Genomic DNA, 27816 nt, shown 5'->3' with positions numbered 1-27816 from the left:
ATTTTCTCCTCTTTCCTCATCTTCCCTCATCTATCTCTTATGTGTTTTATTGCACCTTTTGTTTTGTCTTACCTTTTGGGACAAAGCAGCTTGTTGCACGAGGAGTGAAGGTTGGTGTTGGAGCTGTGGGCGGAGTTCCATCTCCTGCAGCTCCTGCCACTCAGCCATCTGACTCCACCCCTCAGGAAGATGCTTCCAAAGCCACACCCTCCTCTAGACCCACCACACCAGTCATCTCTATGACTGCTGCTTTGAAGGATGTGGGCGCGGTTAGTTACCTATCACACTGATTGAAGGGTGGTTCACCCAAAAATTAAAATTACCCTATGATTTCTCAAGCCATCCTAGGTGTATATGACTTTCATCGTTCAGATGAATACAATCTGAGTTATATTAAAACATGTCCTGGCTCTTCCAAGCTTTATAATATCGCTGAATAGAGCTCAAGATTTTGAAGCAAAATAAAGTGCATCAATCCTGCATCATCAGCTGGAATGCCACTCTCTTGTGAATGTTAGCGTAAATTTTAAATATGGATATTTTTCTTACACAAATGCATCAGAAGGCTTTTATTAATGCCCTAAAGCTGTGTGGAGCACTTTTTTTTTTTTGATGGATGGATGCACTTTATATTGTGCTACAAAATCTTGACTGCCATTCACTGTCATTATAAAGCTTGGAAAAGCCAGGACATTTCTTAATATGTTAGGACAACAAAACCAGTCATAAGGTTCTTCTTTTTTTTTTTTTTGGTTTGTTAGGATAGGACAATATTTGGTCGATATACAACTATCTGGATTGTGAAGATCCAAAAAAATCAAAATAATGAGAAAATTGACTATACAAATTAAGTTCTTAGCAATGGATATTACTAATCAAAAAAAGTGTTTTTGATGTATTTATGGAAGGCAGTTTACAAAATATCCTAATGGAACATGATCTTTTCTTAATATCCTAATAATTTTTGGCAGAAAAGAAAAATTTATAATTTTGACCCATACAATGTATTTTTGGCTATTGCGACAAATATGGTTTTGTGGACCATGGTCACACATAACTCTGATTGTATTCATCTGAAAGAAGAAAGTCATATACACTTAGTATTACTTGATGGTGAGTAAATCATGGGATAATTTTAATTTTTGGTGAACTATCCCTTTAAATCATCTTTGATTTATTTGCTTAAACCAATATCCCATGGTTATGTGTTTTCTTTTTGGCAGATTTCATTAGGACAGAGTTCTCCCATGAAAGAGGACTCCCTTAAAGCAGAAACGTCAGGTGTACAGGTGGGAAATGCGTATTTGAATGCGAGAAATACTTTTATTAAGAGAGAGCGGTTTACTGAATAATTGTCAATGAAGACTGACTGTATTTTTTTTTTTGTTTGTTTTTTTTTAGAGTGACAAGAAGGAGATTCTTCGCAGACTTAATCAGAAGGTCCAGACCCCTGAGGAAGATGCTGTGAAAGATGCCACACCTGGCAGCAGTGCACCTTGCCCAACTCCTCAACAGATCCAGCCTTCCATCACAGAGGAAATACCTCCTTCAGCTGGTGATAGGAAAAAATGGGAAGCTGTAGCTCCACCCATATTGTCTGTAGCTGAACAAACTCTGGAGGAGACCTGTGCAACTATGGCAGGTATAAACATAACAGTCTTATCTATATGTTGTTATTATTATCACTTTAAAAACACATACAACTACTTAAATTTTATAAGCGGTTAAAGTCAAATCTGGAAATTTTAAAGAGATAGTTCACCCAGAAATGAAAGTTTTGTCATTAATTACTCGTCGCATGTCTTTCCGAAGCTGTAAGACCTTCATTCATCTTTAGAACACAAATTAAGATATTTTCTATGAAATCTGAGAGCTTTCTGTCCCTACATAGACAGCAACGGAACTGACACATTCAAGTCCCAGAAACGTTGTATGGACATCAGTGGACATTAGTTTATTATACTGTTTCAAATCAAAAATTTTATGATCTTAAAATTGATTTAGTGATTTTATTCATTTTATTGTGTAATTACTATGGCTGCCCCCTAACAGTCGACTAACTGCTCGTCGAAGAGAAGAGGCTTGGTCGACCAAAATTTTATTAGTAGCGAAGTTGCAGAAAAAAGTTTCCACAGAAAGTCTGTGACAGACAAATTGTTAACAGCTGTCTATGGTAATATAGGTAGGACAGGACATCCATTCATCAACCTCAAATATGGCTTTTCATCTGAAAGATGTATGTAGTAGCAACTTTCGGTGGAAGCACAATCTAATGTTAACCTAGAAAAATGTGCGGATGACAGATGGATGCGCTGGTGCGGTCACTTGCTCTTAAAATACTGTCATTTTTGGTCATACATATAAAAGTAATACATATTTTGAATCTGTAAAGACTGTTTAATTGTGTGCACTCACAATAACAACAAAAGCTTTTGTAAAATAATGAAATCAAACAGAATGCACTTTCTGCTGTCTCTGTCTCTCTGAAGTTGAGTGTTAAACTTCGAAAATGTGTGTATACTTGCCTTACAGACATGAAAAATGTATTTATAGTGAGTGAAATGTCTACTTTTAATCAATTCAAATAGAAAACAAATATTCCAAGATTATGTTATCCATGTGAAACATACATACAGGCACATCCACTACTGCGGAGATGAAGCAGTGTTCATCTCTTAAGCCGAAAACAAAGAAAGCACTAGTTTATCAACAAGTTATTAAAACTTTAATGCTGTCGTCTTGCTGTTTTTCCCTGATAAATTCATTATCATTACTTCTTGCCAGTGTGCTGTGGCAAGCTTTTTTGTGTGCGCTTGAGCGCTTATTAGACTATGTAGGCAATTAAAGACTCATTATTATGATTTATGTGGTTTATGAATAAACGTGTTACTATAGTCTATAATGCTTAAAATGAATGACTACTAGTTGACCAGAAAAATCTTTAGAAAAATCTCTAAAGACCAGTCAGATCAGAACAAAGTTTTGTAGGTCAGTAATAAAACAAAATTTGCACTGGGTCACATGAGCACACTATACAGGTCCTTTTCAAAAAATTAGCATATTGTGATAAAGTTCATTATTTTCTGTAATGTACTGATAAACATTAGACTTTCATATATTTTAGATTCATTACACACACTTGAAAGTAGTTCTAGCCTTTTATTGTTTTAATATTGATGATTTTGGCATACAGCTCATGAAAACCCAAAATTCCTATCTCAAAAACTTAGCATATTTCATCCGACCAATATAAGAAAAGTGTTTTTAATACAAGAAAAGTCAACCTTCAAATAATTATGTTCAGTTATGCACTCAATACTTGGTCGGGAATCCTTTTGCAGAAATGACTGCTTCAATGCGGCGTGGCATGGAGGCAATCAGCCTGTGGCACTGCTGAGGTGTTATGGATGCCCAGGATGCTTCGATAGCGGCCTTAAGCTCTCTCATAGTGTTGGGTCTTGCGTCTCTCAACTTTCTCTTCACAATAAAAAAGCACTAGTTTATTCTCTTCACTGTGTTTTATCAAGGGCAGGGTCAATGCAGCTAGCTATCAGGAGATTTTGGAGCACTTCATGCTTCCATCTGCTGAAAAGCTTTATGGAGATGAAGATTTCATTTTTCAGCACGACCTGGCACCTGCTCACAGTGCCAAAACCACTGGTAAATGGTTTACTGACCATGGTATTACTGTGCTCAATTGGCCTGCCAACTCTCCTGACCTGAACCCCATAGAGAATCTGTGGGATATTGTGAAGAGAAAGTTGAGAGACGCAAGACCCAACACTCTGGATGAGCTTAAGGCCGCTATCGAAGCATCCTGGGCCTCCATAACACCTCAGCAGTGCCACAGGCTGATTGCCTTCATGCCACGCCGCATTGAAGCAGTCATTTCTGCAAAAGGATTCCCGACTAAGTATTGAGTGCATAACTGAACATAATTATTTGAAGGTTGACTTTTTTTGTATTAAAAACACTTTTCTTTTATTGGTCGGATGAAATATGCTAATTTTTTGAGATAGGAATTTTGGGTTTTCATGAGCTGTATGCCAAAATCATCAATATTAAAGGAACACTCCACTTTTTGGAAATAGGCTCATTCTCCAACTCCCCCCGAGTTAATAAGTTGATTTTTACCGTTTTGAAATCCATTCAGCCGTTCTCCTGTTCTGGCGATACCACTTTTAGCATAGCTTAGCATAGATCATTGAATCCTATTAGACCAATAGCATCACGTTCAAAAATGACCAATGAGTTTCGATATTTGTCCTATTTAAAACTTGACTCTTCTGTAGTTATATCGTGTACTAAGACCGGTGGAAATGCAAAGCTTCAATTTTCTAGGCTGATAAGATTAGGAACTACACTCCCATTCCGGCGTAATAGTCAAGGAAGTTTGCTGCCGTAATAAGGCTGAAGCAGGAGCAGTAATACCACGCAGCACATGTGCAAATGCTAAACTAGCTGGAAACTCATTTCTGATAATACTCCGCCTGCTTCGGCCATATTACGGCAGCAAACTTCCTTGACTATTACGCCGGAATGGGAGTGTAGTTCCTAATCTTATCGGCCTAGAAACTCGCAGCTTTGCATTTCCACCGGTCTTAGTACACAATATAACTACAGAAGAGTCAAGTTTTAAATACAACAAATATGGAAACTCGTTGGTCATTTTTGAACGCGATGCTATTGGTCTAATAGGATTCAATGATCTATGCTAAGCTATGCTAAAAGTGATATCGCCAGAACAGGAGAAAGGCTGAATGGATTTCAAAATGGTAAAAATCAACTTATTAACTCGGGGGGAGTTGGAGAATGAGCCTATTTCCAAAAAAAGTGGAGTGTTCCTTTAAAACAATAAAAGGCTAGAACTACTTTCAAATGTGTGTAGTGAATCTAAAATATACGAAAGTCTAATGTTTATCAGTACATTACAGAAAATAATGAACTTTATCACAATATGCAAATTTTTTGAAAAGGACCTGTACATATTCTCTGTTTTCTCTCTCTTGTCTTGTTTCAGTGTCTCATGTGGCATCTCCAGAGACGAATGCTCCCCCTGTTGGAGACAGGAAGAAATGGCAGACTGATGGTGCCCCACTTCTGTCTGTGGCTCAGCAGACTCTGGAAGAAACTAGCTTTACAACAGGAGGTCAACTAACAGGTAAAAATCCTGTAGTTCTTCCAGTTTTTGCAACTAATTTGACCTTTTTTTTTTTTAAATCAAATTTATAGTTTAGATTTGATAAAACACAAAACAGTTGTGAAAAACAAATGGTGGAAGTCACTTGCCAGCCTACTAAGACGATGCTCTCTGCAGCACAGGTTGCAGAGACTCACAAATATCAACCTGACAAGTGACCAAGTTTCTTGTTGCACTTTGCATTTGCATGACTCTAATGAGAAGTGAATGTACCAACAAGAATCAAAATATTGCAGCAGTGAAAAGCACACACCATCAGCTCTCATTACATCAGCATCACATATTCACAATGCATTGTTATAAAGGCAACATTTAGGTGAGCTACAGTATCTGAATAATTTATTTGGTTTGGCTAGTCGACGATGCAGAATAAAAATAGTCAGTTAATTATACACATCCCTATTGCTTCGAGAACAAATGTATCATGTATTGGAGTGTGTTTTGTTTTGTAACCATGGATGGTGTGTTGTGTTTCGTGCACTGGGACTCCAGCCGCTCTATAGCAACTGGATTAATAACAAATAGAGAAAAGAGGTTGTTTGCTAGATCTCTAGTCTTTACCCTGAGAACTTAATCATGTCATTCCCATTGTGTGTAATAAAATGTGTGACTTATTTATATGCAGCAACATCTATTTTTTTAAACTTGTTTCAGAAAAAACAGCAGGTGAAGTCATTCGCATGGATGCTTGGCAGGGGGAGGGGCTAAGGAAGGCTTGGGGGCGGAGTCCAGACTCAGAGGTTCTGAAGGTGTTAGAAGAGGCTGAGCTCCAGTCCTTTACCCAGAAACTAGATCCCGCCAACACCTGTGACCACACACTGACAGGTGAGTCTATGATCAGAGTGTTGTTCAGTTGGTTGATGTGTTCAGTCTTACTATCAATAGCTTTTTGTTAATCCTGTGTTTCTGTTTGCATTTTTTCCCCCCCAGAAAGCCTTAATCTCATTGAAGAGTCTTTAGATGTCACTTATGAAACCAAACAAGTGCCTCTTCCTCAGCCATGCCAGCCTGCCATTGGCCTTGCCGAACAAGAAGTGACATGTCAGGAGACAGTGCCAATCACAGCAGAGGTTCAAAGTCAGGAACTAATCCCAACAACACCAGAGGAGATACAAAGAACTCAGTCTGGAGAAAGTGAGGCAGAGGGTGAGAATAGTATTAATTTGAAAATGAATGCATTACTTTTAGCGAGATGCCTTATTATGTGGGATTGAAAGAATTGTAAAAAATTCAGATCATCAGTTGCTTTGCACTTTTGTTTGTAACAAACATTTTCTTTGTCCTTTCTAGTGGTGGATGATATGGAGTCATTAGTTCTAGATGAAGCCTCTCAGCAAACCTCAAAGCCACCCCCAGCAGATGTAATGCAAGCATGGACAAATGACACTCCAGTTTCTCAGTAAGAACTTTTTTCACAGAATTTGACAATTGTGACCCCAGACCTCAAAATCAGTCTCAAGTAGCACTGGCCAAAAATAATTAAGATATAAAGTAAAGAGCATGTTCTATGAAGACATTTTGTAAATTTCTTACTGTAAAGATATCCAAACTTAATTTTTGATTAGTAATATGCATTGCTAAGAATTTCATTTGGACAACTTTAAAGGCTATTTTCTCCGTATTTAGATTTTTTTGTACCCATTGCAGATTCCAGATTTTCAAATAGTTGCATCTCAGCCAAATATTGTCCTATCCTAACAAACCCTACAACAATGGAAAGCTTAGCTTTTAGGGGATGTATAAATCTCAATTCTCAAAATATTGACCCTTATGACTGGTTTTGTGGACCAGGGTCACAAATGATGATCGAGCATCATTTTGGCATTAATATCTATATTCTGTATTATCATTTAAAGAGAAAGTTCACCTAAAAACAGTAGAAATATTTAAAGAATTGTATTGCAAATTTTCTGATACAGTGTCAATTTATAGTTAGGATTTTTTAAATGTTTTTGAAAGAACAATTTTATGATCACCAAGGGTTTTTCTTTCCTTCTTTAGTAAATAAAGTAAAATTGTAATATTATCAAATATTATTATTAATTTAAAAACAGTTATTTTTTCCTTTATTATTTTCAAAATTAGTTTTTAGCACCCATTACTTTAGTCTTCAGTGTCGCATGATCTTTCAGAAATCATACTAATATGCTGATTTGGTGCTCAAGAAACATTTATCACTATTATCAGTGTTGAAAACAGTTGTAATGTTTTTATAGAATGAGTGATACATATATTACAGGATTATTTAAAGTAATAGTTCACCTAAAAATAAAAAAAATTCTGTCATTAGTTACTTAGCCTTATGTCGTTCCAACCCCGTAAGACCATCGTTCATCTTTAGAACACAAATAAAGATATTTTTGATTAAATCTGAGTGCTTTCTGTCCCTCCATAGACAGCAAGGGTCCTACCATATTCAAGACCCAGAAAGGTGCCAAGAGCATTAACAAAATACTCCATGTGACAACAGTGGTTCAACCACAGTTTTATAAAGCATACAAGAATGCTTTTTGCGTGCAAAAAAAAATCTTTGTGTTCTGAAGATGAATGAATGACTTATGGGTTAATGCTAAAATTTTGATGTCTTCCAAAAAAAACAAAAACGAAAATGTTACAGTGGACACCATAATTTTCATTTTGTCAAATAACAATCCCTTTAATCATTGTTATTTATTTCAATATCAGGCCAGCAGAGGGCAGCGTAATACAAGCAGAGCCCACAGAGATAACGCAAAGAGAAGAAAAACAGGCTGAACCTGCAGGTAATCCCAAATGCAATGCTACTTCACCTTATCTCCCTCTCACACAAGTGTGTCTCATTATGCACCATATCAAAGCACTCCAGGATTCCCCTTTACACTTCATTTACTTTCTAACAATATTAATCCTCAAAAGCTCAAAGAATGCCAGTTTAAAAGAAACTCCAATGGCAAAAAACAAAAACAAATCAGTTTTTGTTGACCTCTTCTTTTCTTTTTTACTAGTTGAGTCTTTGTTTGTGAAGCTAAGCAGTAGTCCAGCTCACAGACGTACAGTAGCGTTGGTCATGCTGTCTGCTCAGTCCTCATTGGAAGACTCTACCTCTGTCACTTCACGTTCCCGCTCTGTCTCTCCACTGCGCTCTCACCGGCGTGACGACACACTTCTTATCGGCCTCTCCACTGGCCTCTTCGACGCAAACAACCCAAAGGTGAGCACTGCCACCGGACCCCCACTGTCTTTCTCTCACATGTTAGTTTAAACTGCAAATCAGTGAAATATTCAAATGCTAAAGGCAGAAACAGACTATCATATATGCACTTGCCAACTCTGTAAATGGTTACAGAGAAAAACTGAGCATCATACACTAAACATATGAGAACCAAACGCTACCAGACTTTCCGAACAAACTCACACAGAAACATGGACCTCATTGTTAGGAAACTCCTGACAAATGTAAACTGTATGCATTATAATATAGCTCAAATATCAAGCGTTTTAATTAGTGGTGGGCCGTTATCGGCGTTAACGTGCTGCGTTAACGTGAGACTCTTATCGGGCAATAAAAAAAATATCGCTGTTAATCTATTCTCAAAGTTGGGTTGGGAGCTGGGTCTAAACTACGCAAGATATGATGACTTTCACCTTGATATTTTAGCGCGGATGACGTATACCTAGTCGAATTGCACTGTAGGAGGCGAGAACGAGTCTTCAACTTCTGTGAAATTACCACATCAAATGAGACGTGCAAACATGGATGCACTAATGAAGCCGCTTCAGGGCAGGTGCGTTGCTAGACCCTTTTTACTGGGGCACGTGAGTTATAATTTACTTTGATAATCCCGAAATAAAGACATTAAACTATATGCAACAACTGAATTGACGCTTCTAAAAGCAACGCAGTTTAATGGAAGACTATGCACGCAGAAATCCATGCCCGGATTGATTGTATTTAACGGCAACGCGCACGTCGTACAGCCTTTTGCGCAGAAGTACTTGGTTACACAAGTTTGTATAGGTAATTATGTTGTAAATGCAAGTTTCAAGCAGTTTGTGATGCATTTTGGAAACAGGAGATGAGCGCCTGGTCTAATGGGCCACCTGGCCCGTTCTCGAAGACTTACTTTTAGTCATTATTTGGGTAGCACACATATTCTGAATGCCTTCAGCAGAATTCAAATTAGCCATTTTAATCTAGATTAATTCCAAAATTTAATCTAGATTAAAAATTTTTATCTATGCCTACCCCTAGTTTTAATATTCTTTATCTAGATAGAATGATAATTGTAAGCCAAAAAGGGAAAAAGTCTGATTCTGTGCCCATCATACACTATATGATTTTGTTAAATCTGTCAACTCATGATGCTCAAAACTAGCGTAAAATTGGGGCAAAAATTACATTGAAATAATAAAATAAAAAAAAACATCAACACATTGTTGTGTAGTTTTCAAGCTGTAACTAGTACAGCAATGTAGATGAGACACAGATTTCTAAAGGTAAGTGAGTGTAGTTACAAGGGTGTAGATCCAGTTACTTTTCTGTGCACAAGCTTCAGTGCCTTGAACTTGATGAGGGCAGCAACTGGCAACCAGTGGAGTGAGACAAAGAGGTGCGTAATGTCCGCTCTCTTGGGTTCATTGAAGACCAGACGTGCCGCAGCATTCTGGATCATTTGGAGAGATTTGACTGCACACACAGGAAGGCCAGTTAAAAGCATTACAGTCCATTCTAGAAATGACGTGGTTGGACAAGGAGTTGTCTAACATGCTCCGATATTAAGGGTCGGAAACCTGCAAGAAGTAGACTTTGATGACCAAATGAACTTCACATACTATATTGCAAATGGTATTTCCAGGTTCCTGGGTAGAGAAACAAGGAGATTATGTTAAAGAGCAGGGCATATGGTTTTTAAAAGTGTCCTAATATAGTTTTGGAGTCCACTACAACAGATTTAAATGCATCTAAGGTCAGAAAACATTGTAATTTTCTCAGAATATACATTCATACATAGTAATTTGTCACTGATTTTGAAACGGTTTGTTCGAACCAGCTTTGAGCGTAATGTTTGTAAACCCCTTCCTTCCATAAGCTTACTCTGCTCTGATTGGTCAACTGGCCAAGCTGTGTTGCCAAGTCCGCGGTTGTTTTTGTTGTCTTCAGGTTGAAGCGACCCCAATAACATCATATTTAGCCTCGGAATGCGAATTTACCAGAGGAACCCCAACCAAAAAAAGTGTGTATTTTAACCCCGGAATGTAATTTTTAACGGGGAACCCCCTTCGAAATGAGATTGGGCTAGTTTTGCAATTGGATGGGTTTGGTATGAAAACCTGGCAACTCCGATGCACCTTTACTTAAAACAGTAATATAGTGGTCCAATCCATTCTTAAAATAATGACATAAAATGTTTTGTTTAACAATTATGCAAGTGAATCATGCCCACAGGTAAAGTTTAGCTGCTAAACTGTAAACGCATAACAAAATGATAACGGTGGATACGTTAGCCAAGTGCTAACGTGACTAACTGATGAAATGACACAACCATTGGTGTGTAAACCAAAATATGTTTACATAAGTTACATTCTTTATTATTAAACAAATTAATTAGAACAATGACAGTCTACATTCATCAACACATTCTTAGGAAATAATGGGTTCACAGCGAATTATCAGAACTATTTTAGTAAGACAGTAATATTGTATAGCTACACTAGGTATACATCAAATATTAGCACAAAAAATTTATATTTTAAGCACTCAATTGAAAATGTACACATAACGTAGCAATCGTACTTACAGGTTGTGGTTTGGAAACGCTTGTTAGTCCAAATAAAGAAGAGTAGAAACCAAAGATTAGAAAAGCAGTCCTTGGTAAAATGATGAGCACACAACAAAAGGTTGAATTGTATTGCTGTGGTATCATGGGAAAAAAATGAATTTAAACCACTGATTCTTCAGATCATCATCTTTCGGCAATGAAAACAAAACAAACTTGCTTTCAGAGCACAGAACGCAGTGTTTTCTCCACTTGATGTAAACGCACTAACTAGTGGAAGTGTTTGTGTGCAGGTCAGACTGTTCATATTTCGAGGCAGAAGATTTGAAAATATAACAACTTGAGGTGATTCAGAATCAACTCTTTCTTTTGAGAGACAATATCTTTATGTATAATGCACTTTTTTGATTAACAACTTTGCAGACTGTTTACATTAAAGGATAGCTATGCCGCAAACTGCAAAAAATCTATTTTTTGAAAACCCATATGACCTGCTATTTAAGTTAGAGCTGGTGTTCTGTCATCCGGGCTGAGATGTCTGTTAGGCAGCTCGAGATCTGTGCTAATGTTGTCTCATAAAGAGAAGGGGGCAGAGCACCGAACCCAGGGGTACCCTGGGGTCTGTGAATATCAGCTAGTAAAACCTAAATGATTACTGTCTAGCAAGTTGTTCTGCAAGAGAAAAGAAAAAACCTGAACAGGAGGAGAGAGACCTGAGGGTTACCCAAGCCTTTTTTGGTGTGTTAAGCTAGCGGGAATCAAGGCTAGGGTCAAGGGGGCAGTTTGTAGGATGGTTCAAGAAACCTAGGAGACCTTAGCCTGGAGAGTGGAGCATTGTGGGTGGTGGTTGTTCATGAATTTGTGGTGTAAAAAAATGACTGACTCTACCTAAGTGTCCCAGAATCCATATAAATCAAACATATGGATGTAACATCAGAAATATCAGATGATAAACTACAAAGGCAAGTAATAGTGTTTAAAAATGCACTTCTATAAACTGTTGTTTAAAAGTTTGGGATTAGAAAGATTTTTAATGTTTTTAAAGAAGTCTTTAAGTCAATTCTGTGTTTATTTTATTTAAAACACAGAAAAACAGTAATATTGTGAAATATTATTGCAATTTAAAATAGTGGTTTTCTGTTGTCATATACTTTAAAATGTAATTTATTCAGCATCATTACTCCAGTGTTTAGTGTCACATGATCCTTCAGAAATCATTCTAATATGCTGATTTAGGGCGAATTCCAAACGGCTATTTTGCGCCCTTCAAGGGCACTTCTAGAAGGGGACGCCATTTGTAGGGACGTTCCAAACGAAAGTGAGCAACTTAATCCCTTTACGAAGGGCCCTTCCAGAAGGCCGTTAGCGAAGGGAACATTCCATGGTCACTTCACGGAAGTGATTTCCGTTAGTGATCACGTTTGCGCAGCGTTGTCAAGGTAACATTTCGTCAGTCATTCCCTTCGCCAAGGGAGTTCCAAACGGTTAAAAGAGACAGAAATGCCCTACTCCCTTAAAAGAACTCACTTCAAAGGGATCTGCCCTTCGGAGGGAGTAGGGCGTAGGGATGCGCACTTCCATTTGGAATTTGCCCTATTATCAATGTTGGAAAGTTTTTTTTTTTTTTTTTCAGGATTTTTTGATGAATTAAAAAAAAAAAGAATAGTATTTATTTAAAATAGAATACTTTTGTAACAATATACACAATCGTTCAAAATTTGGAATCGGTAATTTTTTTTCTTTCTTCATTTGTTAAAAAGAAATTAAGACTTTTATTCGGCAAGGATGTGTTAAATTGATAAAAGGTGATAATACAGACTTACAATGTTAGAAAATATTTATATTATATTATTTATTAATATTTGCTTTTATTTTTATATTTTCAGACTTCAGTTTAATTTATTTTAGGTTTGGTCATTTTATGTGGATTTGGATTTTTTCCCCAGTTAATTTTTTCAATAGTTAATTGACAAACCAGTGTTTCTTCAATGTTGTTTCTAATATTAGTTGATCATTTTTTTTCTCTAATATTCACATTATATGTGACCCTGGACCACAAAACCAGTCTTAAGTAGCAGTTTTTTTTTTTATTTGTTCCAATAGCCGAAAATGCATTGTATGGGTCAAAATTATCCTTTTTTTTCTTTTATGCCAAAATCATTAGGATATTACGTAAAAATCATATTCCATGAAGTTATTTTGTAAATTTCCTAACATAAATATATTAAAACTTAATTTTTGATTAGTAATATGCATTGCTAAAAACTCCATTTGGGAAACGTTAAAGGCAATTTTCTCAATATTTAGATTATTTTCTTTTTTGCACTCTCAGATTCCAGATTTTCAAATGGCTGTATCTCTGCCAAATATTGTCCTATCAACAAACCACCTAACAAACCATAAACCAATGGACAGCCTATTTATTCAGCTTTCAGATGATGTATAAATCTCAATTATAAAAAATTACTCTTATGACTGGTTTTGTGGTTCAGGGTCACATATAAGTTTAGCAGTTTTAGTTAATTTAGTTTTTGTTAATTATAGTTTTAGTTTACAAAAACAACACTGCAAAAGACTGAAGAAATTCAGGTGCATGTGTTTTTCTTAATCGAAAGATATGAGACTATTACAGAGTATAATAATGGAGGACCCCACTGCTACTATTTATCACACTGGTTAGAGCAGAAGCTCTTGCACTACAAGGCAGGAAGAGAGCACTAAAAAGAGCAAGAGAAAGAGATGGCAATATAGCAGGAGAAACAGATGGCAGGCTTTGATAATGCGTAGCACTTAGCATAGAATGATAGAGGAGCTCAAATTTGTACTTCTTGTGGAGTTTTTGTTTGGGGTGATTTGTTTTACACAGACTGAAATTTGTGTTTGCACACACATAATGGTGTGTGCATGTGGGGATAGGCATATGTATGAGTGTGGATGTGCCTCGGGCCATTGCTGTGCTGGAAGGACTGCTGTGTGTGTGTGTGTGTGTGTGTGTGTGTGTGTGTGTGTGTGTGTGTGTGTGTGTGTGTGTGTGTGTGTGTGTGTGTGTGTGCTCCTGAGTGGAGCGTTATTAATGCAATTCTTCCACATCCTTGATGTGCCAGTAAACCAAAGGACTTTGCGCTGGCCTGTGTACTTTTTCGCCCACCCCACAGGCGCACATACACAAATACTTTTCTGTGCCCTGACAAAAGCCCATTAACATTCACACCCACGCCCACACTTTCGCAAACACACACTCACATTTGGCCTTTTGGCTTGCTTGCACCCAACCCTCTGGACAACTGGACAGTCAGATCACACACGCACTAAATGCCGTCTTTCTCAGCGCAGGCTGTCAGTCTGTTTAATCAGTAGTTTAGCACTCCTCTCCGCTGTGCAAGTGCGAGAACACAGTGCGTCTCTGTACCGACGGCTGTGGTGGAGATGGATGACTGCGCCGATATTAAAGCCCTCCTCTGCTCTGTGGAGACAATTTTAAGTCCCTGCTGGGTGTTAAATAGCGAAGTCGTTTTATTCCCGCACACAATTCAGATTGAATAACTTCAAAGTGCCGCTTAGAGATTGTGCTTGTGCATTTTTTTTGTTCCAATTCGTATTGATTAAAAGAGCCATTTTCTACATTTTTATAGTCCTATAAAAATGTCAATGTTTCTTGCACCAAAAACAATAATTACGCACTTAATTTGACACTTAAAGGATTCATTTTTGAGGAAAACATTCCAAGATTTTTCTCTATATAGTGGACTTCAATGGTGGCCAACAGGTCAAGCTTCATTGGGCTCAGAGGAGTAAGGGTCTATCTGGCAAAACGATTGGTCATTTTCTATAAAGAAAATAAAAATGTATCAACTTTTTAACCACAAATGCTTGTCTTGACAGGCGGAAGTACTGACCCTGTGTTTACAAAGTGAACGTGCAAAGAAAGTCAAACAGCCTTTACGAAAAAAGGTGTCGGATGATTTTGAAGTTGGAGTAGAAAATGAGATGGAGTCTTCTTTTTTTGACCTTTTGAACCGGAGTACACAGAAGAAAAACTAATCACGCGTAACCTTTTCAACATATTTACATCATGCATGATGCAAGATGAGCATTTGTGGTTAAAAAGTATAGAATGAATCTAGAATTTATCTAGGAAATAATCCCCAATTATTTTGGTGGATAAAACCCTTTATTTCTCGGCTGGGATTGTGTGGAGCCCTTTGAAACTGCAATTTAAACCTTCAACATGCTGATCCCCATTGAAGTCCACTATATGGAGAAAAATCCTGGAATGTCTTCCTCAAAACCTTCATTTCTTTTCAACTAAAGAAAGAAAAGCATGAACATCTTGGATGACATTGGGGTGAGTGAATCATCATGAAATTTTAATTCAAGGGCGAACTAATCTTTTAAGCTTTAAATGGGATGCTTTTCACTACTGGGCCTCTAAGACTTCCATGTAAACATCCTCTCCACATGGGAGATGAAAAACTGCTTATTTAAGTTTGCTGTTGGGTGCGATATAGTTGGCTGTGCCTCATCCTTCAATGACAACCTCGTTGCACAGCCTGCATTACATTGTGACAGGTTCACAAAACAATCCACACTGAAATGTGCTGCACAAACTGTGAAGATCAGACTGAAATAATCAGGGATGTTGTTAAAAATAAACTTCAAATGCTTGTTTCTAACATTAGGATCCTTCTGTCTATGCAGAGACACAGGTGCTACCCCACAGCACAGTGTTTGCTGAACTTCCTGCACCTCTAGATAACAAATGAATTTTTTAATGTCCTGTTATTTACATGTTCGTGGCTGTGACCACGTAATGATGAATACAGGCTGTGAGGCATTTTTGCAGTTTATTTGTAATAAATAGGCTGAGAGAAATAAAGAACAGGGCTTGATATTAACAGCAGGATTTTAGCAATCAATTAGACATAGATTGTATACAAGATTTTAATTGAGTAGTTAATATACATTTTAGTACAGTATTGTCAGTGTTGACTGTTTTGGCTCGATCTGGTTAATGAAAATAGTTCAAAACAAAGATCACAGCAAAACAGTCACACATGTCTGAATGATTCAGCATTTCTGAATTAATCATTTAAGGTCATTGATTCAGTGGTCCATTCATGAAGACAGGCACTTGTTTCATTCTTGAATGAATCAGCCGTCTGAATCTTTTGAAGGCACAATGACTCAATGTCTCATTCATTAAAACGGTTACTTGCTATTACCTATTGGTGGTTTAGTTTCATATTTAAAAGTAGCTTATCTTTGCATCCCCCCCCCCCCCCAACATTTCATATTTGTATATATAAAAAATTTTAAACAACAAGCTCATAACATTATTTATACTGTTGCAATTTTGCAATATAAATGCTTTAATGCTACATTTTAGGATTATTAAACGTGTAAATGCATGCATCTAAATGCCACTCAAGCTGCTTCTGTTTCTTCTGCAGTGGAAAGATCGGTTTTGTTAAAGGAGTAGTTCACTTTCAGAACAAAAATTAACAGATAATTTACTCGCCCCCTTGTCATCCAAGATTTTCATGTCTCTCTTTCTTCAGTCGTAAAAAAGAAGTTGTGTTTTTTTGAGTAAACATTTCAGGATTTCTCTCTATATAATGGACTTCTATGGTGCCCCCGAGTTTGAACTTCCAAAATGTAGATTAAATGCAGCTTCAAAGGGCTCTAAACTATCCCAGCAGAGGAAGAAGGGTCTTATCTAGCAAAACGATTAGTTATTTTCTAAAAAAAAAAAAAAAAATACAATTTATATACTTTTTAACCGCAGATGCTTGTCTTTGTCTAGCTCTGCGTAAACTGTGTTCATTCCTGTTTATGACAGTTAGGGTACGTCGAAAAACTCGCATGTTCTCCTCCAACTTCAAGACCCTTCTTTCTCGGCTGGGATCGTTTAGAGCCCTTTGAAGCTGCATTTAAACTCAATTTTGGAAGTTCAAACTCTGGGGCACCATAGAAGTCCATTATATGGAGAGAAATCCTAAAATGGATTTTTTTCTTTACAACTGAAGAAAGAAAGACATGAACATCTTGGATTACTAGGGGTTAAGTACATCATCTGTACATTTTTGTTCTGCAAGTGAACTACTCTTTTAATACCGATTTCATTCGATTGGTAACGGCCCTATAATGTCTTATTAAATTAAGTGAAATTATTAATAAAATATAAGAATTTGAAATGAAAGATGACGCATGTAACACAGTTAGGGGCAAATGCCCTTTAAATAGGCAAATTAAAATAAATGTAAATACATTTTAGTACGCAGTAACTTTAGTCATATAAAACGTAATTTCCCAACAACAAAATTGTGGCCAGTGAAAATGCTTAGTGACTAGTCATTTTTTGTAAAACTACTAGCTACAGTAGCTGGTGAGTAAAACAGTTAATATCAAGCCCTGCTGAAGAGTGAGCTTTGCGTTTGAAGCATCAGAGTATAGAGGTAGGGTTTTGCTAAAAAAAAAAAAAACTAGAATATTTTTTGTGAGGGTATCTTATTTGTGATGTTTGATATGTTGTATCAGATGCTGAGGACGTGCTCTTTACCAGACCTCAGTAAAGTGTTCAGTGATGCTGCAGAACCTGAAAGTGCAGTCGCTCCTGACAACAACCTGGAGATTGAAGATCTGGAGGATAAAGCGGATGAGCAGTCTGAACCTGAAGAGTAAGACACAAAACTCATGCATGTGTATCTGCTCTCACAGACACACACACCCACTCACTTATGTCTGTATTTCTCTCAGTGCATATGAGGACGATGATTTGAGGGAGCTCAGAGCATCTATGGAGAGGCTTCTCCAGGAGCAGCGCAGTGATGATGATGAAGGTGATGATGAAGTGGAGGACGATGGTGGGGGATCCAACGGCAGCCCAGCTGATGAAGAGATTGCTGGACTTAATGGGCTGGCTAGTGTTGGTGATGACAAACGCAGTCCAGAGGAGTGTTTTAATGGGATGGCTGAGGAAGATGATGATGTTAGCCATGGTGAAGAAGAGCCGGGAGGACCAGTTTCTAATGGAATGGAGGTTGAGGAGGATGAAGAGCAGAACAGCAGTGAAGGCCATCTCAATGAGGAGTGGCATTCTGGTAATGCAATCACAACTGCATACATGAACAGCTGCAAATGCTGATATCCACAAACAGCACAAAGGCTGAACATATGCCCCAAAACAGGACAGAACAACTGCTAACTGCATCTGTGAATACTAGATGCACAAACATCTCCGTGCCCACACCCAAACTTATCCACAAATACGTCAGTGAACATAACACAACAGTTTACTGTATCTATCAACACAGCAACAGCTAACCCTTAACATTAACACTGTTAACCATAACCACAGTGAAACGGCTCACCTCTACTGTTAACGCAGCACAACAGCTAACCACATCTGCCAACACAGCACAAAGCTAAACGCATCTGCTTAAACATCTGACCACGTGTGTTTAAGAGCTAACCACAACGGAAAAGCTAAGCGCATTCGTTAGCATAGCTCAACAGCTAGCCATATCCGTTAGCACAGCTCAACATCTAGCCACACAACACAGCTAACCGTAATCGCTGACACAGTGCAATATATAACCACATCTGCTAACCCAGTGTAAATGCTGTCCTAGTCCATGAACATGCTATATCCATTAACACAGCGCAACAGCTAACCACATCTGTTAGCACAGCTTAACAGCTAACTTTAACTGCGAATATACCACTGCAGCTAATCGTAATCGTTAACACAGTGCAACATCTATGTGTGGAAATACGTCACATCCCTAGTATTAACGGTTTAATGTATCTGAGAGGGGATGTGGATGCATTTAAACTGCAGTTACAAGTGCATAAATAGGCTTAATGTTTTGTTTTTAACAAACGGTGAGTACTGATATTTGAAATAAATAGTCGAAATGTGAAATTAAAACCGCCAGTAGGTGGCAGCAAGTGACTGTTAATGAGTGAGTCTTTGAGATTCAGCTAATTCATTCAAACGGAACAAAGGATTTCACTGTGTTAAAGCAGTAGTTCACTTTCAGAACAAAAATGTACAGATAATGTACTCACTCCCTTATCATCCAAGACGTTTATGTCTTTCTTTCTTCAGTCGAAAGGAAATTATGTTTTTTGAGTAAAACATTTCAGGATTTCTCTCCATATAATGGACTTCTATGGTGCCCCAGAGTTTGAACTTTCAAAATGCAGCTTCAAAGGGCTCTAAACGATCCCAGCCGAGGAAAGAAGGGTCTTATCCAGCAAAATGTTGGGTTATTTTCTTTAAAAAATGACAATTTATATTCTTTTTAACCTCAAATGCTCGTCTTGTCTAACTCGGCGTTAGCTCAAGCGTTTGAGATTAAAAAGTATATAAATTGTAAATGTTTTTAGAAAATAACCAATTGTTTCACTAGATAAGACCCTTTTTCCTCGGCTGGGATCGTTTAGAGCCCTTTGAAGCTGCATTTTGGAAGTTCAAACTCAGGGGCACCATAGAAGTCCATTAGCATTTTTGTTCTGAAAATGAACTACTACTTTAATGAGTGAATCACTGAATCATTTTTATCAACCGATTCATTCAATAAGCTGATTCATTCAATAGGGAATGGAATGGGTAAATAGACAATAGTTGTTTGGAACTATTTTCATTGGCAAAACTGAGCAAAAACAAGCAATATTATGTCTAAAATGTAAGTCACTTATTGCATGAGCAAAGGTGTTTTTAGGAGCTCTAACTTGCAAGCGCCAGACCACTGATTTGTCAAACCTGCTTTCCTGCCGTCTGTGTTCTTCTGACTATTTTGTAGTAAGTAACAAATATGCTTCCAGGAAATGTATCGGAGTAAAAGCATACATTTTAATTTGGTAATGTAGTGGAGTAAAAGTAAAAGTTGGCTGAAATATAAAAACTCAAGTAAAGTGCAGATACTCCCAAAAATACTTTTATTACTTTGTAACATTACACCAACAATTACTTGACTGCATCAGCAAACACAACTCAGTGAATATAACCTAAATGCAGTGTTGGGGGTAATGCATTACTAGTAATGCAAGTTACGTAATAATTAGTGGTGGGCCGTTATCTGCGTTAACGTGAGACTCTTATCGGGCGATAAAAAAAATATCGCCGTTAATCTATGCTCAAAGCTGGGTCTATACTACGCAAGCTATGATGACTTTCACCTTGATATTTTAGCGCGGATGTATACCTAGCCGAATTGCACTGTAGGGGGCAAGAACGAGTCTTCGAACCTGTGTGTATGCCTACTGTGAAATTACCATATCAAACGAGACGTGCTAACATGGATGCAGCTATGAAGCCGCCGGGTTTGCTTCAGGGCAGGGGCGTTGCTAGACCCGTTTTACTGGGGCACGTGCCCCATTGAAAATCTGCTGTGCCCCGGTAAAATCTCAAGTTTGAGTTATAATTTACTTTAATAATCCCTAAATAAAGACATTTAAAGTATATGCAACAACTGAATTGACGCTTCTAAAAGCAACGCAGTTTAACCGAAGATTATGCACGCAGATCGCACGCCGCGTAGCCTTTTACGCAGAAGTACATGCAGTGTAGGAATAGTTGGTTACACAAGTTTGTATAGTTAATCGTGTTGTAAATGCAATTGTCAAGCAGTTTGTGATGCATTTTGGAAACAGGAGATGAGCGCCTGATCTAATGCGCCACCTGGCTTGAGAAACCCGTTCTCAAAGACTTACTTTTAGTCATTATTTGGGTAGCACACACATTTTGAATGCCTTCGGCAGAATTCAAATTAGCCATTTTAATCTAGGTTAATTCCAAGATTACAGTGAGATTAATCTAGATTTAAAAAAATTAATCTATGCCCACCACTAGTAATAATATTAATTTTCCAAGTAACTAGTAAAGTAACGCATTACTTTTTAATTGACAAGAAACTAAGTTACTTTTTCAAATAAGTAACGCCAGTTACTTTTACCCACATTTATTGGTTAAAAGCTCTCCTGTCCCCATGTTGAGAAAAATGTTACTTTAGTTCTAGAATAAATGTGAACTTGTATTAATTCATCTCAATCACTAAAAAAAAAACAGATACAGTATTTCTCAAAATAAATAAAAACAGTGAAATTCAACTTAATTATTGCAAACCAGTGTTGTTTTTGACAACCATCTTAGATTTAGTCTTAGTCTTAGTCTTTTGGACTAAAATGCTTCTTAGTTTTAGTCAAATTTTAGTCACTTCTATATGTGATAGTTTTAGTCCAATTTTAGTCAACGAAAAGTCAAAAAGGTTTTAGTCTAGTTTTAGTCAAAAAAAGGGAAAAAAGTAGTCTTTTAACAAATTAATGTAGGTCAGTAAGTATTTTGCTGTTGGGTAGTGTCACTTATAAGTTCTGAAAATAGCAGACCTATAGTTCAACACATTGTGAGCTTCCGGATCGACTATTTTCACCAATAATTACAATAATGAAGGAATGTTTTAGAACATAAAAGACAAACAAGGATGGAATGCTAAAACGGCTTGCCATACTAGTACAGCAAAGAGTATTTAATGCTAAAACGGCTTGCCATAGCGTCAGATACTTTTTAAGTTTTAATTGGCATGCACAATAAGCAGAAATGTCATGCATTTTAAACGTCTGATGGACCACCCACTAACATTTTCGTCTATTCTCGTCTCGTCAACGAAAACTCACACACGTCTCGTCATGTTTTAGTCATCAACGAGCCATTTTTATCTCGTCATCGTCTCGTTATCGTCATGAAAAAAAGTGGCGTCAACGAAATGATTTCGTCATCGTCATCGTTGACGAAAACAACACTGTTGCAAACCTGCAATAATTAAATGTTAAATAATACAAATATCCTTTATGTATTTAATCCCATTTTATTAACCAATGTCTTTGCTGCCGACCTTCAGTGATCCAATTCATCCATACTAAGCAAAACTTACTCAAGATAATCTAACATTTGTTTTCCTTTTTTTTTTTTTTCTTCTGCAGTCTACTTTTCTCTAAGCCTGAGGCTTTTGGTGTGAAATGACTTTTACATTTGCCAAAAATATAACTTTTTATATTAAAAACAAACAAGCCCTGCCCAGATTTAAAAAGTAACGCAAAAGTAACGTAACGATTTACTTTCCACAAAAAGTAACTAATGTAATTAGTTACTTTTTTTTAGAGTAACTTGATATTGTAATGCATTACTTTTAAAAGTAACTTTCCCCTCAACACTGTCTAAATGCAATAAAAGTCATGTTCAACTGTTACAAAGCTCTCTATAATGAAAACAAGTACTGTGTTTATTGAGCTAAAGAAATAGTTCTGGCTATTTAAATTTGATGATTGATTGCCTTTGTATGACTACAGTGTGGAATGACATTGGCAAATAACACTTTCAATACTGGCATAGGATCAGTCAATAGTCCACAACAATACACTCTTACTGTGTAAACTTATGATATGTTGATCTCTGTGCATGGGTATGAATGCAGATGACAGCGAGGAGGAAGACGATGAAGATCTAGAGCAACAGGACAGCATCTTCAGTCGTCTGGAGGAGCTGCGGTTCCATCTAGAGCAGGCCATGGGCTTTGAGAACTTCATTCAAGCCTACAACAAGATCAAGGTCTGAGTTCCTCGGTTTTGCATTAAATGTCAGCTCTCACCATGTCTCCAGCGGTTTTGTGCATGGGTGAATGCATTGCGGAAATACTGCGTAACTAAGAGGTCTTTAGTGGTCAAGCACCACCAATAACAATGCAGCCATGTACTTCTGAGATGAGGACACCCATAAATTTTTAAACAGTAACTTTTGTTTTTAGCCTTCGGGGTTCATTCTGGGAATTAGATACAGATGTTATCCTTAACCTTTAAGAATGTTAAATGGGCTGCCTTATGATGCTTTTTATATAGTTTGTCACACTGGAAGTGCAGTAAACTGCTGTGATTTGCTGTAATTTTTGCTGCCGGTTACAAAAAAACCCCCTTCAGTTAAGAAACCCTGCAGTGATAATGACTTTACAATGCAGTTCACCCAAAAATGGAAATTCTTTCATGATTTACTCACCCTCATGTCTTTCCAAACCTGTATGACTTTCTTCTGTGGAACACAAGAGATATTTTAATAGATATAAGTTTCAAAACCTTTTGACTTTCATAGTATTTTTTTGTCTTTTCTTTCATGTTACAAAGAAGAAAGGCACTGATGTAGATTTGGTTTGTCCTCAGTTTTTTTTTTTTAATATCTTCTTGTCTCCTTTGGAAGAAGAAAAGACCTATAAGTTTGTAACAACATGAGATTAGTTAAATGATGAAAGGATCTTTTATCTGTGGGTAAATTATCCCTTTTAGAAGGTTGTTGCACCTGGCACTGGACTTTAATTGCTTTACTTGACTTTATCCAGCATTAGTTTTTTTGTTTGTTTATTTAGGCTATTCATGAGGATGAAGACGAGAACATTGCAATGGCCTCCAGCATGGTGCAAAACATTTTGGGAACTGAGCACCAGCACTTGTATCCTAAAATCCTCCATTTGGTGATGGCAGATGGAGCTTACCAGGAAGGTAAAGTGTTTACACACACATTTTCACTCTCTGATCTATTCATGCACCATTTGATCTTATGTTCTTCGTACATTCGTGCTAGTCAGATCTTTGCAGAAATAGAGCAATGTAACATGAATGGATGTTATAAGAGAGCAATTATGCCATTCAGTACAGTGAATCAGGCACTTAAGAGAATGCTGTGAAAACACATATACACACATTTATAAAGAGACTGAATGTGTGTATACATGCATGCATACATATATATAAATATTTTTATATAATTGTTCTTAATAATAATGAGATAATACTGTATATTTTTATTAAATTATCATTACATTTTTTCAATAACAGCACTGTTTACACATAATTTATGACCATCTTCGCCAGTTATTTTTCTAATTTTTTTTGTCTGATATACTGACAATATATAAGACAATAACTAAAACTGAATAATAATGAAATAATTTGATATTTTAGTTTTATTTCATTATATAAATTGTATTTATACCCTACCAGTCAAAAGTTTTTGAACAGTAAGATTTTTTTTAAAGTCTCTTCTGCTCACCAAGCCTGCATTTATTTGATCTAAAGTACAGCAAAAGTAAAGTACAGTAAAATTTTTACTATTTAAAATAACTGTTTTCTATTCAAATATATTTTAAAATGTCATTTATTCCTGTAATTTCAAAGCTGAATTTTTTGCATCATTACTCCAGTCACATGATCCTTCAGAAATCATTCTAATATTCTGATTTGCTGCTCAAAAAAACATTTATTATTATTATTATTATTATTATTATTATTATTATTATTATTATTATGTTGAAAACAGCTGAGTAGAATTTATTCAGGTTTCTTTGATGAATGGAAAGCATTTATCTGAATTAGAAATCTTTTGTAACATTAAAAATTCCTTTATCATAACTTCTGCTGAATTTAAAGCATCCTTGCTAAATAAAAGTATTATTTTTTTATAGAAGTATTAATTTTCCCCCAAAAATTATACTGAGTCCAAGCTTTTGAATGGTTTAGTGTAATATTATAAAGGCTTTTTATTTCAGATAAATCTGACCTTTGGATCTTTCTATATATTAAAGAATCTTGATAAAATGTACTAAACTGTTTTTAAGTATTGCTAATAATAATAATAATAATAAATGTTTCTTGAACAGCAAGTCCTCATATTGGAATGATTTCTGAAATTTTTGCTTAATTTTATTTAAATAAATTACATTTTAAAATAGATATTCAAATAGAAAACTATTTAAATAGTAAAATTATTTCACAATATTACTGCTTTTGCTGTACTTTGGATCAAATAAATGCAATCTTCGTGAGCAGAAGAGACTTCTTTAAACAACATTGAAAATCTTACTGTCCAAAAACTTTTGACTGGAAGTGTATATCGTATTTATTATTGCTTATATTAATAATAGTAATGCAATACACATGTAATTACAATATGTATTATAAAATCAAAGCATAATTCAGCTCTTAAAGGTATAGTTCACCCAAAAATGAAAATCCTGTCATTAATTACTCACCCTCATGTTGTTTCAAACCCGTTAGACCTTCGTTCATCTTCAGTACACAGATGAAGATACTTTGATGAAATCTTTGAGCCTTCTGACCCTTCAAAGACAGCATTCCAACTATCACGTTCAAGGCCCAGAAAGGTAGTAAGGACATTGTTAAAATAGTCCATGTGACATCAGTGGTCCAACCATAATGTTAGAAAGCTACGAAAATACTTTTTGTGTGCAAACAAAAATAACTTTATTCAACAATTTCTTCTGTTCTGTATCAGTCTTCGACACACTCTTTTTGAACCCGCATCAAAAAGGTTGAACCACTGGTGTCACATGGACTATTTTAATGGAGTCCTTACCACCTTTCTGGGCCTTGAACATGGTAGTTGCATTGCTGTCTATGCAGGGTCAGAAAGCTCTCGGATTTCATCAAAAATATCTTAATTTGTGTTTTGAAGATGAACAAAGTGAGTAATTAATGACGGCATTTTCATGTTTGGACAACCTGTCCCTTTAATGTGAGCAGTTCATTCACTAGTCCAAACAGACTTAGTGAAAGTAAAATAGATTAAGTGTTCAAACAAGCAGTGCCTGGTTTTGCAGCAGATGTATGCGGCGTAAGTCTCTGAGCAGTTCCAGGGCGTTTAGGTCAGGTCACATCATTTGGGTTAAGGCGCATACATGTGTCTGCTTGTGTATGTAGCAGCCTCTGATTGATGTGAGGGTATTTCTGGCATTTACACTGTGTGTTCAAGGCTAACTCCTGATTATGGACTTTAAAGTGACCTCTGACATCAGGAATACAGCCTGGAAGTTTTCTTCAGATCCCCGTCTCGTAAGTGAGTTGATTATCCTATAACACTTCCTCTGTTTCTTTCTCTTCTGCCCCTCTCTCTCAGATAATGATGAATAGAAGTTATTCATCCGTGCCGTTGGCAGCCTCGGACAATCTGCTGGCAGGCTGAAGTGTTCCCATGATGCACTCTGACAGGCTGAGGAGGTGCATGTGGGGGAAGGGGGTGGAGGGGAAATGGGCCACTCAAGCATGGGCAGTTTAGGGTCCACGGTTGACTGTAGCTCGACTTCCATATCCCAAGTCACCGAAGCACTACTCTGTAAATTTTTGTGCATATAAATGTGCCGTGGATAATAATATTTAACCAAAGCGTAGCCGAGTGTTAGCAGGCGAGAAGAAGCCTCAGACAGAGATGTACACGTGTGTCCTCCTAGCTGATGACAGACTGTATGTGAAAATGCTGCTTGTGCTGTATTCACAACAGCTGAAGCCATGGAAACTGCTTTTTAAGGATCTAGACTGGCCAGGGAGGTCTAGTTCAGGGGTCAGAGGTCAATTATCTGCCCAATATCAGGTGCTCGCACACAACAGGCAGCGGGTTCTAACCAGCTGTCTACCTCAGACAACAGATCACTCTAAAAATACCAGTCTTCTCAAATTTTCTGAACCTCTTTTTCTACTTTTTACAGGTCGTTTACATAACACGCTCAAATTATTTTGCCTCTTTCGAGATTTCTTACCGGTAAATATTACAGCATTGTTTCAGGACTTGGCGAAACTGTTATTTAGGTTGTCTATGCAGATGAAGTGCTTATTGGGTTTTTTAACATGATAGTTTACCCCTGATCACCCTCATGTCATTCCAAACCTAAACCGTACAATGAAAATAATTGTTATTATTTCATAATAAAATAAGTCATACAGGTTTGGAACTACATGAGAGTGAGCAAATGATAGGATTTCTCATTTTCGGGTGAACCGTCACTATAATAGCATTTATAAATGCTGTGCACATGCTTTATGCATGTTGCATTCAGCTGCACCTTCAGTGGGCTGTATTAAATGACCTCTTTGTTTTAGTTGCTGGCAAATGTGGTACTTGAAAGTGTACAGAAAATTAAGTAATTTGCAAGCATTACTGTTTGTTTGCATGTCAGAATATGTGTTTGTACTGAGAAAATAAAACCTTTTCTTTTTTTCAAAGAACGTGCGTGTGTGTGTGGGTATTTGGCAATAACACACTCCGCTTTGGATGTGAAACAGCTGAGCTGAAATCAGTTGCCAATATCTATTTTCAGCTACCTAGATGAGGGGGTGTTTCTTCACCTATGTGTCACCTGACTGGTTTAGTGAGCTGTCAGTCAGCAGCAACCTTGCAGCTGTCACACGAATTGGCTGGAAGCGTAGGGGTTTCCCCTTATCACAGAACACCCGTACATTCTCAGACAACCACAGACTATGGTGGGTGTGTGTGTAAGTTGTGTCTTTGCCAGATATCTTCAGTCACGTAGCTGCAAACCTCTACAAATTCATTCATGTGTATTTCCATCAAGGTAATTGTAACTGTCACTGAATAAAATACGCCGTTCAATCTGATCGTTCAGCAAGGACATGTTAAATTGACCAAATATGACAGTAAGGACATTTATAATATCAGGTTTCTGTTTCAAATAAATGCTGTTCTTTTGAACTTTCTATTCATCAAAGAAACTTGATCACCTAGTGTCAGAGTTTCAACAAAAATACAAAGCATGTTCTCAACATTGATGATTGCACCAAATCAGCATATTAGGATGATTTCTGAAGAATCACGTGATTCTGAAGACTGCGATCACAGGAATAAATTACATTTTAAAGGGGGCATATCATAAATGTGACCCTGGACCACAAAACCAGTCTTGAGTAGCATAGGTATATTTGTAGCAATTACTAAGAATACATTGTATGGGTCAAAATAATTGATTTTTCTTTTATGCCAAAAATCATTAGGATATTAAGTAAAGA

The 27816-nt window shown here is 36.9% G+C and overlaps 1 protein-coding gene across 1 annotated transcript in view; it reads left to right on the top strand.

Annotated features, from left to right (window-relative positions):
- Positions 1 to 26990, top strand: part of nek1 (NIMA-related kinase 1) — a 42835-nt gene extending 15845 nt beyond the window's left edge. Inside the window, exons 20-34 of the mRNA XM_073816697.1 lie at positions 90 to 110; positions 165 to 269; positions 1224 to 1289; positions 1402 to 1642; positions 5021 to 5161; positions 5855 to 6025; positions 6131 to 6346; positions 6491 to 6599; positions 7886 to 7962; positions 8185 to 8390; positions 17494 to 17633; positions 17713 to 18056; positions 22431 to 22564; positions 23370 to 23502; positions 25916 to 26990. Of these exons, the coding sequence (XP_073672798.1) occupies positions 90 to 110; positions 165 to 269; positions 1224 to 1289; positions 1402 to 1642; positions 5021 to 5161; positions 5855 to 6025; positions 6131 to 6346; positions 6491 to 6599; positions 7886 to 7962; positions 8185 to 8390; positions 17494 to 17633; positions 17713 to 18056; positions 22431 to 22564; positions 23370 to 23502; positions 25916 to 25929 (2118 nt within the window). The 3' untranslated portion in view covers positions 25930 to 26990. The remainder of the gene's footprint in view (positions 1 to 89; positions 111 to 164; positions 270 to 1223; positions 1290 to 1401; positions 1643 to 5020; positions 5162 to 5854; positions 6026 to 6130; positions 6347 to 6490; positions 6600 to 7885; positions 7963 to 8184; positions 8391 to 17493; positions 17634 to 17712; positions 18057 to 22430; positions 22565 to 23369; positions 23503 to 25915) is intronic.
- The last annotated feature ends 826 nt before the right edge of the window (positions 26991 to 27816 follow it).

The sequence above is a fragment of the Garra rufa genome, chromosome 13 (genome assembly GCF_049309525.1).
Source record: "Garra rufa chromosome 13, GarRuf1.0, whole genome shotgun sequence".
Classification (NCBI taxonomy): domain Eukaryota; kingdom Metazoa; phylum Chordata; class Actinopteri; order Cypriniformes; family Cyprinidae; genus Garra; species Garra rufa.
The sequence above is the reverse complement of the archived record's forward strand: the minus strand, read 5'-3'. Positions and strand labels throughout refer to the sequence as shown.